Raw genomic sequence first — 15,003 nt, 5'->3', positions numbered from 1 at the left:
AAATTTCCGAGGTTATAATTTGAAATATAGTTTTGCCTTTATCTATTGGTACTATATATTGCTATATTTAATGTACTACTTCCCCTTTGTTCTCGTTCCCAAAGCTTCTTCTTGTTTTTGTTTCTGCCCATTGATTAGGCCAGAGAATGTTCCTGAGGTGCTCATATTCAGTGGGATGAGACTTCTTGGATTTGAGATGCCAAAGGTAATAACTGCTATCTTTTCAGAAATTTTCAGCATGTTCTGGTTTTAGAGGCTCCTATTGATGGCCTTATTAGGGTTGTGATATCAATGATAGATGTGTCTGTAATATTTTTAATCTGTGAATCAATTTAATTTGTAAATACTTGCGTGGATGGGAGGATGGTCTGGTAGATTTCTTCTGCAAGTTTAGGATTGCAAGGGCTATGGGCCTATGGCTGGTGTATAAACCTAATCTAATAGTTTTTATGCACTAAGTCTTGAGCATGGTTTTATATGTTTAATTTATATAGATGGTGAAACCACTTTTTTGGCATATATAGTTTTGTGAGTGGCAATTCCTATTTAGATGATAAAAATGTGTTGAAAGTTTTTTTGTGTCAGTGTTTTGCGGGCAGGTTAGTATAAGAATGACTGCAAAAATTCTGAGTATTGCCTTGATTGAACTATGATGACTTTCACTTTTCACTTCTCTTTTCTTCTAATGCTGAATATTGCTTGTACTGATTTCAGGTCGTTGCTGATGATTTGGGAGTCTTAAAGAAGGTACAATATTTAAGTTGCATAATTTATTAATGTAGAGGGCAATATGTGAGTAGCTGGTGTAATAGATTACATTTTGAGTACAATTCATGGAGTTTTAAGTGCTTTGAAATGATAAAATTTCTGATTAGTTCATCAGAAAGGATCTCACATAGTTATAATTCTGCTATTCTGGATAACGGCAGCTGCCTCACAGAATTGTGCAGCAATTTTCTGTCTGTTTTAGATTTAAAAGCAGTTCACAATTAATTTAATTTATTTGTATAGGTGATAAATGAAGGGCAGGGATGGGAGTCACCAAGGCAACCTTATGAAGTAAAAGCTTGGTAGAAACTTATTCTTGATCCTCTGTACCTCTTCTTTTGAATTTGTATGTTGAGTGTGTGAAGTTTCCTTAAGATAAGTACTATTTCCTTTTCAGGATTTCTGCAAAGACAGGCGATGGGAAATTGATTTTCTCTCACACAGAAGGAGAACCATATTTCTTTACTTTTGGAAGATCAGAGGTTGGTTAGCATTTCTCATCTATAATTATGTTTCTTCACTGCAAGTTACCATTTTAAGTAAATAACTTTTGGAACCCATTTTTTTTTCCTATCATACTGTTGAGCTTGAAAGCCTATTTAGTGTTAAAATTCTCAACTGATGGAAATATATTTTCAGCTGGGTTTAATGTAAGCATGACACATTGCTGCTTAATATGGTGAGTTATATGAATTTAGGTACCTAAAGGTCTTGAGATGGGAATAGGAACAATGACGCGTGAAGAGAAGGCAGTAATATATGTTACAAGTCAGTACTTAACTCAATCTCCCCTCCTGCCTGTGGTAGATGGTTATGAGGAAATTCATTTTGAAGTGGAGCTTGTCCATTTCATTCAGGTATGCGGACGTGTCCAAAGTAATGGTTTTCTAATTTCTATTTCTCTGCCAACTTCTATACTGGTACAAATTATAATACTTGCGTAACTGTGTCGATTTAAATCATGACCTTTTTAAGAGTGGACTTTAAATTTACTTGGAATTGGAAAATCCTAATTTATATGCCATATATTATGCTTACCTGTCTGGTTAAAGTCATAATGCATTTTTTCAACTGTCTTTCCCTTTTCTGTTTTTCCTTGTTTAATTCTCCATCCTATTCATCAAATATTGTTAACTCTAATCCAGTATTGTTAAGTTCACCGCTAGACATTATTGTTGCACTATTTTGTAAAGCTGGTTGGTATGGTTGATGGTTGTAGACTAGGTGCTTGTTGTTATGGCTTATATGGCCAAGCTCCCAAACCAACCTTAATAGATTTAAAGATTCATACAATTTAATTAGGTGATTGTGATGCTGAATGAACACAAACTACACTTTTGCTATATTTGTTGGAGAAATAGGTAAATTGTCCACAATACCAGCAGCTCTCGCACCTTTGTGAAAGAGAGAACCGAAAATCAAGAAAGTTTTATGTTCCATGAGTACTCAAGACTAATATCAGTTTATTCACACTATGCATTTGTCAGCAAATTACTCGCACTTTTTCATAACTGTGTATTGTTTTAATTGCCATATTCGTGAGACTGTGATGTAACTCTCAAGTTTTGAATTGGTAGGTACGAGACATGCTTGGGGATGGCCGTCTAATAAAACGCCGACTTCGTGATGGAAAAGGTGTGTTCCATTATTTTTTCTACTTTTCAGTGGAGAAAGTGGATATGTTCTACTTACCTGCCCAGTTTTAACTTTTTGATGCTTTGGATGTATGCAATTAGGTTGTATGTCTAGGTGACTTACTCTTTGCTCATAATCATTTTAATGCTTGAATTCTGTGATGTTTTAAGTTTTTAGTGTAGAGCAAGTCATACAGTTTATTTATTCTTTTTTCTTGCTATATCTGTGCTCTGTACTGTTGTATGAGTATGCTATTGTGATGATGTTCTTTTTTTCAATGACTATTATGCATTCATATACATTGGGTATGATAATCTAATATATGTATTTCTTTATTGCTACCTCAACGCATCATGATTTTCTTAAAATTTCTTTAAATATTAGGTGAATTTCCAATGGATTGCCCACTTCATGACAGTCTACTTCGCGTCCATTACAAGGGCATGCTTCTTAATGAAGAAAAGAGGGTCTTCTATGACACCCGAGTTGATAATGATGGTCAGCCTTTGGAGTTCAGTTCTGGGGAGGGGCGTGTAAGTTGACCTTCTTAAAGGGGAAGTCTACAATGATCTTATTTTTTGGAACTTTGTGATATTTTTTAGGGACAGTGATTAAGTGTATGTGTCAGTACTAATTTTACTGCACCATGCAGAGAAGTTTGTTAGTGGTAGTGATTTTATTTACTAATTTATCATAATGCTGTTTTGTGTCATAGGTGCCTGAGGGATTTGAAATGTGTGTTCGCTTGATGCTGCCTGGAGAGTTAGCTCTGGTCACATGCCCTCCTGATTATGCTTATGACAAATTTCCGAGGTTATAATTTGAAATATAGTTTTGCCTTTATCTATTGGTACTAGTAATTGCTAGATTTTAATGATTACTACTTCCCCTTTGTTCTCGTTCCTCAAAGCTTCTTCTTGTTTTTTGTTTCTGCCCATTTGATTAGGCCAGAGAATGTTCCTGTAGGTGCTCATATTCAGTGGGAGATTGAACTTCTTGGATTTGAGATGCCAAAGGTAATAAACTGCTATCTTTTCAGAAAATTTTCAGCAATGTTCTGGTTTTAGAGGCTCCTATTGATGGGCCTTATTATGGTTGTGGGATATCAATGATAGATGTGTCTGTAATGAATTTTTAGTCTGTGAATCAAATTTAATTTGTAAATAACTTGGGTGGATGGGAGCTGATGGTCTGGTAGATTTCTTCTGCAAGTTTAGGATTGCAAGGGCTATGGGCCTATGGCTGGTGAATTAAACCTAATCTAAATATGTTTTTATGCACTAAGTCTTGAGCATGGTTTTATATGTTTAATTTATATAGATGGTGAAACCACTTTTTTTGGCATTATATTAGTTTTGTGAGTGGCAATTCCTATTTAGATGATAAAGATGTGTTGAAAATTGTTTTTGTGTCAATTGTTTTGCGGGCAGGTTAGTATAAGAATGACTGCAAAAATTCTGAGTATTGCCTTGATTGAACTATGATGACTTAGAGGATGCTCATTTACTTTGTTGGTAAAGCATTAGATGTTTACATTCTGACTTTGATTGATTTTTTATCTCTACTGGTCATCATTTCAATTGTAAGATTTCCCTGCTTTTAAATTTATTCAGGGGTTCTGCTAGTGTTGATTTTGTTGAACTAAACCATGTTTTGATGTGGTTTATTTACTGATGTCAGGACTGGACTGGTTTGACCTTTGAGAATATAATGGATGAAGCAGAGAAGATTAGAGTCTCGGTAATGCATTGTACAATCATTTACTGTTCTGCTTATTTAGCCTCCTAGAAACTATTTGATGTTTTACAATGTTCTATTCTTGCTTGAAATATAATGTGTGTGTATATGTCAGTTCTGACTATGGCAAAGATTTTCCACAATGTAAATTCGTTCATTTGTCTTTATTTTGCATCGATAGGATTCAGTTATACATGCCAAGGCATGGGGGCACTTGAATTTTTATAATGTGAACTAGAAACCTTAATATTATCCTTTTATCTTCAGGGTAACAGGCTCTTTAAGGAAGGGAAGTTTGAACTTGCAAAGGCAAAGTATGAGAAGGTAATTTACTTATTCGTATTTGCACCTTATTGTTTTGTGTGGTTTGTTGAGCATTGACTGCTTTGCCCAAAGTTTTGGCCCACATCATTAAATGAGTTTGCAGTTGCAGTCATCTCAACAAATTCGATTGGTTGAAGCCATTGACTGCTCGTGGTAGAAAGCCATTATCACATTTTAGTTTCAGTTGTTTTTGTTAAGCCAGCAATCCCATTATTCAATTGGCTGGCATTATTCTACTAGAAGTGTATTGGTTATTTGGCTTGTGTGATGTATAATAGTCTATGTTTTCTAGTAAAATATAATTTGTGAATTAGCTTCCCTTATGATTCTTTACTATATGTCAGCGGAATCGGTAAAATATAATTTTTGTTCTAATATAAGGGAAATGCATGTCTTGTGCCTTTTAAGTTTTCACCCAATTACCATCTGGTGACTGCTACACAGGTGCTTCGGGAGTTTAATCATGTTAATCCACAAGACGATGAGGAAGGGAAGGTGTTTGTAAACACAAGAGTAAGTTCTTTTTGTTTTTCTTCTGCGGTGACTGACACAACCTGATCTACATTTTCTTTTTATCTTGGTTATAGAGTGAATACTCAGTTTATCTGTCTAAACTCTTATGATTTTATTTTTTCGAATCTGAATTGATTTCTGTCCCGTTTTGGATGTATGAAGAATTTATTACACCTGAATGTAGCTGCGTGCTTCCTTAAAATGGGAGAATGCAGAAAGTCCATCGAGGCATGCAATAAGGTGTGTTTTGGACTTTCAAGTTGTTTCACTCTTCTTTCCTCCCACCTCAATCCCAATATAGCAGTAATTATATCCATAAGTTTCATTTTGAAATTGACTGAGATTAATTGCAGCTAATCAGGTCTTATGCATAGAAAGCTTTCTCTTCCAAACACTATATATATATATCTGTAAACTTGTGTAATGGTGTGAGTTATTGGTCTCACTATGTGAGGCTTTCATTTGGATCTTAGTGTGTACTCCTGCTGGAATTATTGCAGGTTTTAGATGCGAACCCTGCTCATGTGAAGGCTCTATATCGCCGTGGAATGGCCTACATGGCTGTTGGAGATTTTGAGGAAGCTAGGAGTGATTTTGAAATGGTAATGCTTATGGTCTTATGCTTTTCGAGCACTTGATTTCCAACATCTGATTCTAAAATTCTTACTGATTGCTGTTAGATGATGAAAGTTGACAAGTCATCTGAACCGGATGCGACTGCAGCTCTTTCAAAACTAAAGAAGACAATGCAGGTGTGTCAGACTACTACAAGTTTTTTGTTTTTCAGCTAGGCATGGGGAGAATCCATTTTTTATACCATTCTGTATGTCAACCATTTCATAAGCAGGAACTCGAGAGCAAGGCTAAGAAACAATTTAAAGGACTGTTTGACAAGAACCCAGGGGAAATTGCCGATGCTGGAACTGAGAATGACGATGAAGATGAAGCTGCTGGAGAAAACGAGAAAGATGTCAGTAAGGAGGATTCGGATGGAGACGAGACACGGGAATTTCCTGAACCTGCTGCTGAAGCACCTCGAATGGGTGGGTTCTACCGATTCTGGCCAACCAGTGGAAGACTATTTTCGGCTCTTGGACTTCAACGATGTACCATATTGTGAAATGAAATACTAGATATGAGGTTGATGCCTGATGAACATCTAAGTTTCTACGGTCCGAGTTTTAGATATTTTTAGCCCCATTATATGGAGATTCGGCAAAGAATAACTGTTAAACATGTTGATATGTTACCAAGGAATCAAGGAAAAAAAAAAAAAATACTAACGATAATTCTTTTGCTATAAAGAGGTTCAAGGAAAATACTGCGGAAGCCGGAATATATTTGTAAAAGTAAAAAGAAATACAAAAGATCATAAGTTGCTGATGTCAAATTGTAAAATTAAACTTTAGAATTGTTGGGTGTAGATGACATGGGAACCGCTCGGTTAGCTGCAGCATGAGCTCGAGCCTTGACCAGTAAGAACCCAGCGGTGTGACCGGCAACAGCAACAATGAACACGCCAAGATTGTAGGACATGACCGAGAGCATGACCAAGTAAGCCAAACCCGTTCGAATGGCATAAACACTAGCTTGTAAAAACAAGCTAGTCATCGGCTTCTCTCCTCCTTTAAGTATAGGAGAGACTGACAACACCTCCACACCAAAACCCAAAATGAAAACAACGCATAGAGCTAATATGTACATACCAAGATTGTTTCCAGGCCATCCTGAGAATAAAACGACCACGTCTTTGCCCCAGTAGAAGTTCATTTGCATCGTCATGTCCATTGATGACGTTGAGTTCATGCTACCATCTCCATCTGACCCTGACATTGATCCTGGAGGCATATTCATGCTACTATCCCGTTTCTATAAGACTAAAGAGAGAGAATTGGGACAGTAAGTCGAGATGTGTACTGGGTTGTGTTTAATCTTGGGCGTATCGGATTTATTTAAAGGAGAATAGCAGGAGTTAGGTGGTAAGGACAAAACTTGGAGGTGACAATGACGATGAGTGTGAATCACAAGATCGTTTGAAAATCAAAACTTTTGATTCTTCAATTTTTATTCCAGGGTAACACTTTGTCTAGGGGGTGAGCACGGGTAGCGGGTAGAACCGGAACCGAGGGTAGAACCGGAACCGGAACGGACCTACCCAGAACCTGCACTGTGCGGGTAGGTTCGGTTCCAATTTTTTGGAACCGCTACTGTGCGGTTCCGGTCGGGTTCTTACCCCCGAAGGAACCGGAACCGGAACCGGAACTGTAAAAAGGGTACCTTGGAACCTGTAGGGGGTACCCTGTTTGGAACCTGTTTTGGAAACTGTTTGGAACCTGTTTGGAACCTGTTTGGAACCTGTTGGAACCTATTTGGAACCTGTTTTTGGAACTGTTTAGAACCTATTTTGGAACCTGGACTATAATGAAATATTGTGAAATGTAAATAATGGGGGAGTTTCTATTATTTTACAATAAAAAAAAATTAAAATAGAAAAAATTAAATTTTTAGAATAACTTAATTAAATAAATATACGAATACAATTATACTTATTACATATAAATTACACCATATAGAAGCTTTATATATTATAATATATTAATATAAGTTTTGATCAATTAAGTGAATAATGGAATTAGACCAATTAAAAGTGTTTTACATTTTTAATGTTATTAAAAGAATTATTTGAATAAAATAGTATATTTGATTGAGTAATAATAATTTAGTTATTTACTTCAATTATCAAGGTCTAAGTAATCTATAATAAATTAGTAATATAATTATATAGATAAATTGATAAACATTAATAAATTTAATTACTAGTTAAATATCATACTTAATCAATAAACATTACATTATAGTTAAATGATTACTTAATTAATTATAATTATAACATTACTTAATTGATTTATAGTATAATTAATTATAGCATTACATTAATTGATTACTACTTAATTAATTGACTTATTATAACATTAGTACAAACTTAATTAAATGATTAAAAATCATTTAATTAATTATAATATTACATTAAAAATATAGTATGATTATTTAATAGTTAATTCACTAAACCTACATTATAGTATGATATTAATTAATTATAACAACATAATAAAAATAATACTTAATTGATTATGAGTATGATATTATGTTTTAAACATTAGTAATTACTATGTGACATAAATATTAGCACAATACTTAATTGAATGATAAGAAATTTAATTAATTATAACATTACCTTTAAACATTATTATAAACATAATTAAACATTACATTATAGTTAAATTAATTACTCAATTAAATTATATATTATTATATTACACTATTATATGATCACTTACTTAATATAGCATTACATAGTTAAATGTTACATAATTACATAATTAGTATGAATTATAAATACATATAAACATTAGTAATTTACTAATTTACATTTATTACATTACTTATTAAACGATTAAAAATTTAATTAATTATAACAACCTTATTATATATATAATACTTAATCAATAAACATTCTATTATAAACATTAGTATATTAATTAAATGATTTGAAATTTAATTAATTATAATTAAATTATAGATTTATAGTATAATTATTTAATCATTATAACATTACATTATACTATTATAGTATGATCATAAGTAATATAACATTACATAATTAAATAATATTAATTGATTATGAGTATGATATAATTTAACAAATAGTAATTACTAATTTACTATAAAACATTGCACAATACTTATGAATGATAAAAAATTTAATTAATTATAACATACTTATAAAATCATTATAACATTAATTAAGCAAATTATAGTTAAATAATACTCAATTAAATATAATATAAATATTACATTTATTTTTATTACTTAATTATAACAATAATAGTTAAATGATTACATAATTACTTAATTAGTTATGAATTATAACATTACATTATAAACATTAGTAATTTACTATACTTTACATTACTATTAAAGATAAAAATTTAATTAATTATAACATTACTTTATATATTTGTAATATGATTACTTAACAATATTAACATCCATATAAACATTAGTATATTAATTAATGATTTGAAATTTAATAATTATAATATTAAATTATAGATTTGTAGTATGATAATTAATTCTATAACATTACAATTATTAATTATAGTATGATCATATAATTAATATAACATTATATAATAAATAATTACTTCTTAATTGATATGAGTTATGATATTACATTTAACATTAGTAATTACTAATCTACATAAACATTAGCAATACTAATTAAATGATAAGAAATTTAATAATTATAACATTACCTATAACATTAATTAAGCATTACATTATAGTTAAATAATTACTAATTAAATTATAATATTATTATTAAATTATTTAGATCAATTATAATTATAACATATTAGTTAAAAGATTACATAATTACTAATTAGTTATGAATTTATAATATACATTTAAACATTAGTATCTATATACTATTACATACTTAATTAAACGATTAAAAATTTAATTAATTATAACATTACTTTATATATTTGTAATAGAACTTAACAATTATAACATTCCATTATAAACATTAGTTATATATAAATGATTTGAAATTTAATTAATTTTAATATTAAATTATAGATTTGTAGTATGATTACTTAATATATAACATACATTATACTATTATAGTATGACATATAATTAATATAACATTACATAATTAATGATTACTTAATGATTATGACATTAATTATAAACATTAGTAATTTACTAATTTGCACAATATTTAACGAATTATTATAATTTTATTAATTAACATTATATTATAAATTTATTGTATGATTATTTAATTAATTATAACATTCTATTATAAATAAAATTATAATACTTAATTAAATGATAACAATTTAATTATTATAATATTACATTATAATTAAATAATATTAGTACTTAATTAATTATAACATTACAATTTACATTGTAGTATGATCACTTAATTAATTATAACATTACAATTACATTGTAGTATGATCACTTATTTAATTATAACATTACTGTTTCTAATATTAAATTTACTAAATTATATTGGGATTATAAATACCCAATTAACCAATTATAACATTAAATTAATAAATTTATAAACATTAATAATTTATTAACTTATCAAATAGACCCTGGCAAATGGCAATGTTAGTAATTAGTATTAAGAATTGTTGTTTATTAAATGATTGGTGAAGTTATTTTATGTGAATTGTGATGAATAATTGTTTGTGTTTGGTTTTGATTGACGAATATTATGTGAATTGTGATGAATTGATTGAATTCAAGTTGCTTAGATTACAGGTTATGGTTACATTGGACACAAATGAATGAATAAAAAAAATTTGTTAGGGGTGTATTTGTAAACTTATAAGGTGTTTTTGTTATTTTGAAACGAATTGGGGGTAATTGATTTTTTATAGGGTACCCTGGAAAGGAACCGGAACCTGCATTTTAGGTTCCGGTTCCTTGAATTGAAGAACCTGTACTGTGCGGTTCCGGTTCCGGTTCCTTTTTTTGGGAACCTGTACTGTGCGGTTCCGGTTCCGGTTTCGGTTCCCTGGAAAAGTGCAGGGTACCCGGAACCGCTCACCCCTACTTTGTTCATATTTTCTTGTAATAGAATTGCATATATAACTAAGAAGAGGGGCATATATAACGAAGAAGAGGGGTTGATTTGTGGTTTCGATATACGCTATGATTATTTGAAAATTGATCCAAAACATAGCAATATCCAACAAAATATGGAAAAGCCTCCCAAAAAAGATTTAAATCTCTAAATAATTTTTTATATGATTCAAACTCTTTATTATAAAAAATCTATCTATAAAAACAAGAGTCCAATAAACTCTTTATTCTTTAAATATAAATTAAAGAGTGAGTTTGACTTTTCATAAAAATTTCACTCTATTATAATTTTAATTAATAAACTACAAGTTTTTATGCATTTTATTCATTATTTGTCTCTCCTATTTAAGTTTCTTTCTTGAAAATAAAAAACAATTTTATTAAATTTAAAGAGTCAATTGGATTTAAATAAAAATTTTGTTCTTTATATTTAAAAATTAATAAAAATATTTTTTATTTACATGAAATGTGTCCTTTAATATAAATACCATAATTAAAGATGTTTTTGATAAACAAGGAATGAGTGTGATGTAGGTTAGTTGTTTATTATTGAAACTTTAATAATAATCCTTATATAATAAACACTTTGGGCATAAATTTATTACCGTCCGTTTTCCGGACGTTGTTGTTTGATGGAGATTGCCATTAAATTTTACGTGTCCAACTCNTGGTTTCATTGGTGGTGTCCAATTGGATTTTCACCGCCGGAATCGACCGGAATCCGGTGAAGAACGTCAAAACCCTAAGTCTAACGGTGCCGACGATTGGAGGGGCAAATGAGTCGGGAATGAGAGGGGTTTTGGACGATGGAATACGGGGAAGGTGATGGAGTGACCAGGACGTTCGACGTCGTCGGAAACAGCCCAGATCGGGCTGTTTCCGATGAGGGTGTGTAATGATCGGGGGTGTTTTTGATATAATTTAAAAATAAAATGGTAAGTTTATAATTCTAATAAATTAGGGGTTAAAACATAATTTATTAATTTAGGGTTAGGGGCATTATGGTAATTGCACGTCCTAAACCCTAAAAGTTCATAACACTGTTACTTTAAGGGTGTGAATATGGAATAAATGAAACCTGTGGTATTCACCTGGGATTTCGTCAAACCTTGGGTGGGAATATGTCGTTTACTCTTGCATATATAACGAAGAAGAGGGGTTGATTTGTGGTTTCGATATAAGCTACGATTATTTGAAAATTGAACCAAAACATAACAATATCCAACAAAATATGAAAAAGACTCCTAACAAAGATTTAATAACATCTTAAAAGGCTCTTTATATGATTTAAATTTTTTATTATAAAAAATTTACCTATAAAAGTAAGAGTTTAACACATTTTTTATTTTTTAAATATAAATTAAAGAGTGAGTTTAACTTTCTATATTTAGAGAGTCAAATTTCACTTTCTATTATAATTTTAATTAATAAACTATAAATTTTTATGAATTTTATTTATTATTTGTCTCTCCTATTTAAATCTCTTTCTTAAAAATAAAGAGTCTTCATTAAATTTAATGAGTTAATTGGATTTGAATAAAAATTTTGTTTTTCATATTTAAAAATTAATAAAAATACTCTTTATTTATATGAAATTTTTTTTTTTTAATATAAAGAACATCATTAAATATGCTTTTTGGCAAACAAGAAATTGTGTGAGGTAGGTTAGTTGTTTATTATTGAAACTTTAATAATAATCCTTATATAATAAACACTTGGGCATAAATTTATTACCGCCCGCTTTCCGGACGTTGTTGTTTGATGGAGATTGCATTTAAATTTTACGTAACTCCAATATAATGAAGGGCTACTCATTAGCCTGGTGGTCACGATCTGGCCTATAAATTATGAAAAATTAACACCAATTAAATGCGGATTTGGTACTGATTTTGAAATCTAAACATTTAATTACTTAAAACCATGATGCATAACATATATATTTACTTCAATTTTGATGATGGTAACAAAGTAACACTCAACCAACCAGAGTGATCAAGTAGTCTGATATAAACTCTTGGGTTTATTACTCAAAATGTCCTAAATTCAAATCTCTGTTCGGTTGCTAATAAAGGTGATCACTGGAACTCTAATCCAGTCAGTAGTTCCAGAGTCTCAACCGAGGTAGTCACTGGAGTTCTAATTCAATTGGTAGTTTTAAAGTCTTTTCTCGGTTGCTAATAATGGTAACCACTGAAGCTCCAAACACAGTAACACTTATATATATATATCGACATCAATGAGCAAAGCATGAAAACTTTGTTTTAATTTATTAAACTATAAGATAAAAGAATAATTATGGGATATTTACAATTTAAGATTCAACAATCTGTCTTCTAGCTTGGAAAATTCAGGAACAGTTGATCAAATATATACTTGCGTGCAATACAATATATGATTTGTGATACGTAATTGAAGATTGACGTGAAATTGGTTAATAACGAGGGTGAAGCATAACTGGTTAGATTAATTCACATCACTCAAAATTAAGCAACATCCAACGGCATTGTGTTATGTTAATTTTGGTTTACACTCTTAATTCTAGGTATATGTTTGATCCAGGTTTTAACTTTTTTTTGTTATTGGGGATGTTCGAGTCATCTTACGCACACCTTAATCCTTTGACTCCGAACAAGGTTTTTGAAATAGGGTAAGCCTACTGTCTGTGATCAATAATATTAACAACAATTTTTGTGATTTGAACCTGAGACTGCAAGGGAAGCAAACCCCTTAGCCCCAAGCATTTACCACTTGGCCGACAAAGGTTTTAACTTTTAATGTTCACAGTTCAAAACATCTACCCCATTGAATTACTGAAGAACATCCTTTCCACCAACTATTGTATCACTATTTTACTCTTATTCTAATCAAACCAAACACTTTGATTGGAAACTCCATTCTGTTTTCTTTTTAATTCAAACAATACAAAACGAGTTGGAAAAGAGAAATCGCCATTTCTGTTTTGTAATTCTCTTGTGAGACTATCCATTATTATTAATTAGTAGCTGTAGCACATTAAAAATGATCATTTAGTCTGCTTTTAATCTTTGATCATATCAGAAAATCTTGCAGAGGTTTATGAGCTCCCTCTAGTACCGTCGGAATAATCAGCTTAAAAGTGCTAACAATCTGTCTTATCCTCGCTCAATGCGGAAGAATGCCATCACCTTGAACACAAACATTAATCATCTTCCCACAGAAACAGCCCAAGGGCATAGCCTGCTATGACAAACTTCAAAATCCAAACCGGGGAGGTTCCTATACAGAGAATGAGGGAGCATATGAAATAACTGTAGCGGATGATTCGTTCTCGTTTAGTACCACGGTTGACCGCGGAGCTAATCCCGGCCAACAAGCTATTATACAAAAATCTGAGAGTAATATCAATCAATAAGATCAGGGCGCCAACTGGTCAAGCTTAACTGGATTGGCAGCTTGGAACTTGTATTGTTAAAATAGGAATGCAGCAAAGAGATGACGAAGCGGAAGAGGCATTTCCTTCTGAGTAAAGACTTGGAGGTGGAGATTGATTCAGAAGTGTGTTTAATTATGGTCTGATTGGAATTGTAAGCTGAAGGGAATATTTATAATCTCTTTTCACTAAATTCAATTTGATAGCATCTGATTTTGCCTATTTTGCTGTTACTTAAGGTAAGAAATAATAATATTTGGGCTTTGCTTATGCAATTAAGCCATCTTTTTTAACATAGTTTTTTTCCTTCAAATTAAGTGACAGCCATTATAACTTCGAACATGGAATTTATTTAATTTTATCTTCTATGATAAAGAAAGATCATGGGGTCTTTATGATAAAGGGACTGCATTATAACTTTGATAATGACTTTAAGAATTGTTTTAATCATATTTTATTCTAACAAATAGTACTATTTCTTCTAACTTATGATACATTTGAGAACGAATTAACATTGACTGATTGACACAGTGTTGGGTAACACGGTTCAAGTGAGCTCCATACTCAAAGTTTAATAAGTTTTAATCAGGAAGCCAATGAGAGGCGGTTTATTGGAAAGAAGCCCAACTTCTTCAGATAATCAAAAGGACTACTACCAAATTATTAAAAAAAAAAAAAAAAAAAAAAGATACAATATAAACATAATTAGAGATGTGAAATTAAAATTTTAAGGACAATCAAGAATAAGCAATTCTTGGTTTTTCATTTTGGATTGAATCCCTCTGCACCAGGTGCTCTTTCCATTATTGAACCGTTTTATTATAATCTTACAAACAAGTTTCCATCAATCTCATTGTCTCAAGCAAAAGAAACAATAAAGATGGATATCGAAACAACAGAAAAATAGTTATGGAGTTTGCTTAATCAACACTTGGGAGTACTAGCAAGAT

At 31.0% G+C, this 15,003-nt stretch overlaps 2 protein-coding genes across 2 annotated transcripts; one reads left to right on the top strand and one right to left on the bottom strand.

Moving 5' to 3' along the window:
* The first annotated feature begins 70 nt into the window (after positions 1-70).
* Positions 71-6,097, top strand: LOC116135810 (peptidyl-prolyl cis-trans isomerase PASTICCINO1-like). The gene is made up of 16 exons (XM_031421527.1): positions 71-205; positions 715-747; positions 1,012-1,070; positions 1,166-1,250; positions 1,467-1,625; positions 2,346-2,403; positions 2,788-2,936; positions 3,119-3,216; positions 3,350-3,419; positions 4,084-4,143; positions 4,408-4,464; positions 4,909-4,977; positions 5,140-5,217; positions 5,478-5,579; positions 5,658-5,729; positions 5,825-6,097. Exons 1-16 carry the CDS (start codon positions 71-73, stop codon positions 6,095-6,097), a joined length of 1,557 nt encoding a protein of 518 aa, XP_031277387.1.
* A 210-nt stretch (positions 6,098-6,307) lies between these two features.
* On the bottom strand, positions 6,308-7,057 carry LOC116135839 (copper transporter 6-like). Its single transcript, XM_031421552.1, has one exon. It carries the CDS (start codon positions 6,829-6,831, stop codon positions 6,376-6,378), a length of 456 nt encoding a protein of 151 aa, XP_031277412.1. The 5' UTR covers positions 6,832-7,057; the 3' UTR covers positions 6,308-6,375.
* Between the last annotated feature and the right edge of the window lie 7,946 nt (positions 7,058-15,003).

This window comes from Pistacia vera, unplaced genomic scaffold (genome assembly GCF_008641045.1).
Source record: "Pistacia vera cultivar Batoury unplaced genomic scaffold, PisVer_v2 Contig303, whole genome shotgun sequence".
NCBI lineage: Eukaryota > Viridiplantae > Streptophyta > Magnoliopsida > Sapindales > Anacardiaceae > Pistacia > Pistacia vera.
The sequence above is the reverse complement of the archived record's forward strand: the minus strand, read 5'-3'. Positions and strand labels throughout refer to the sequence as shown.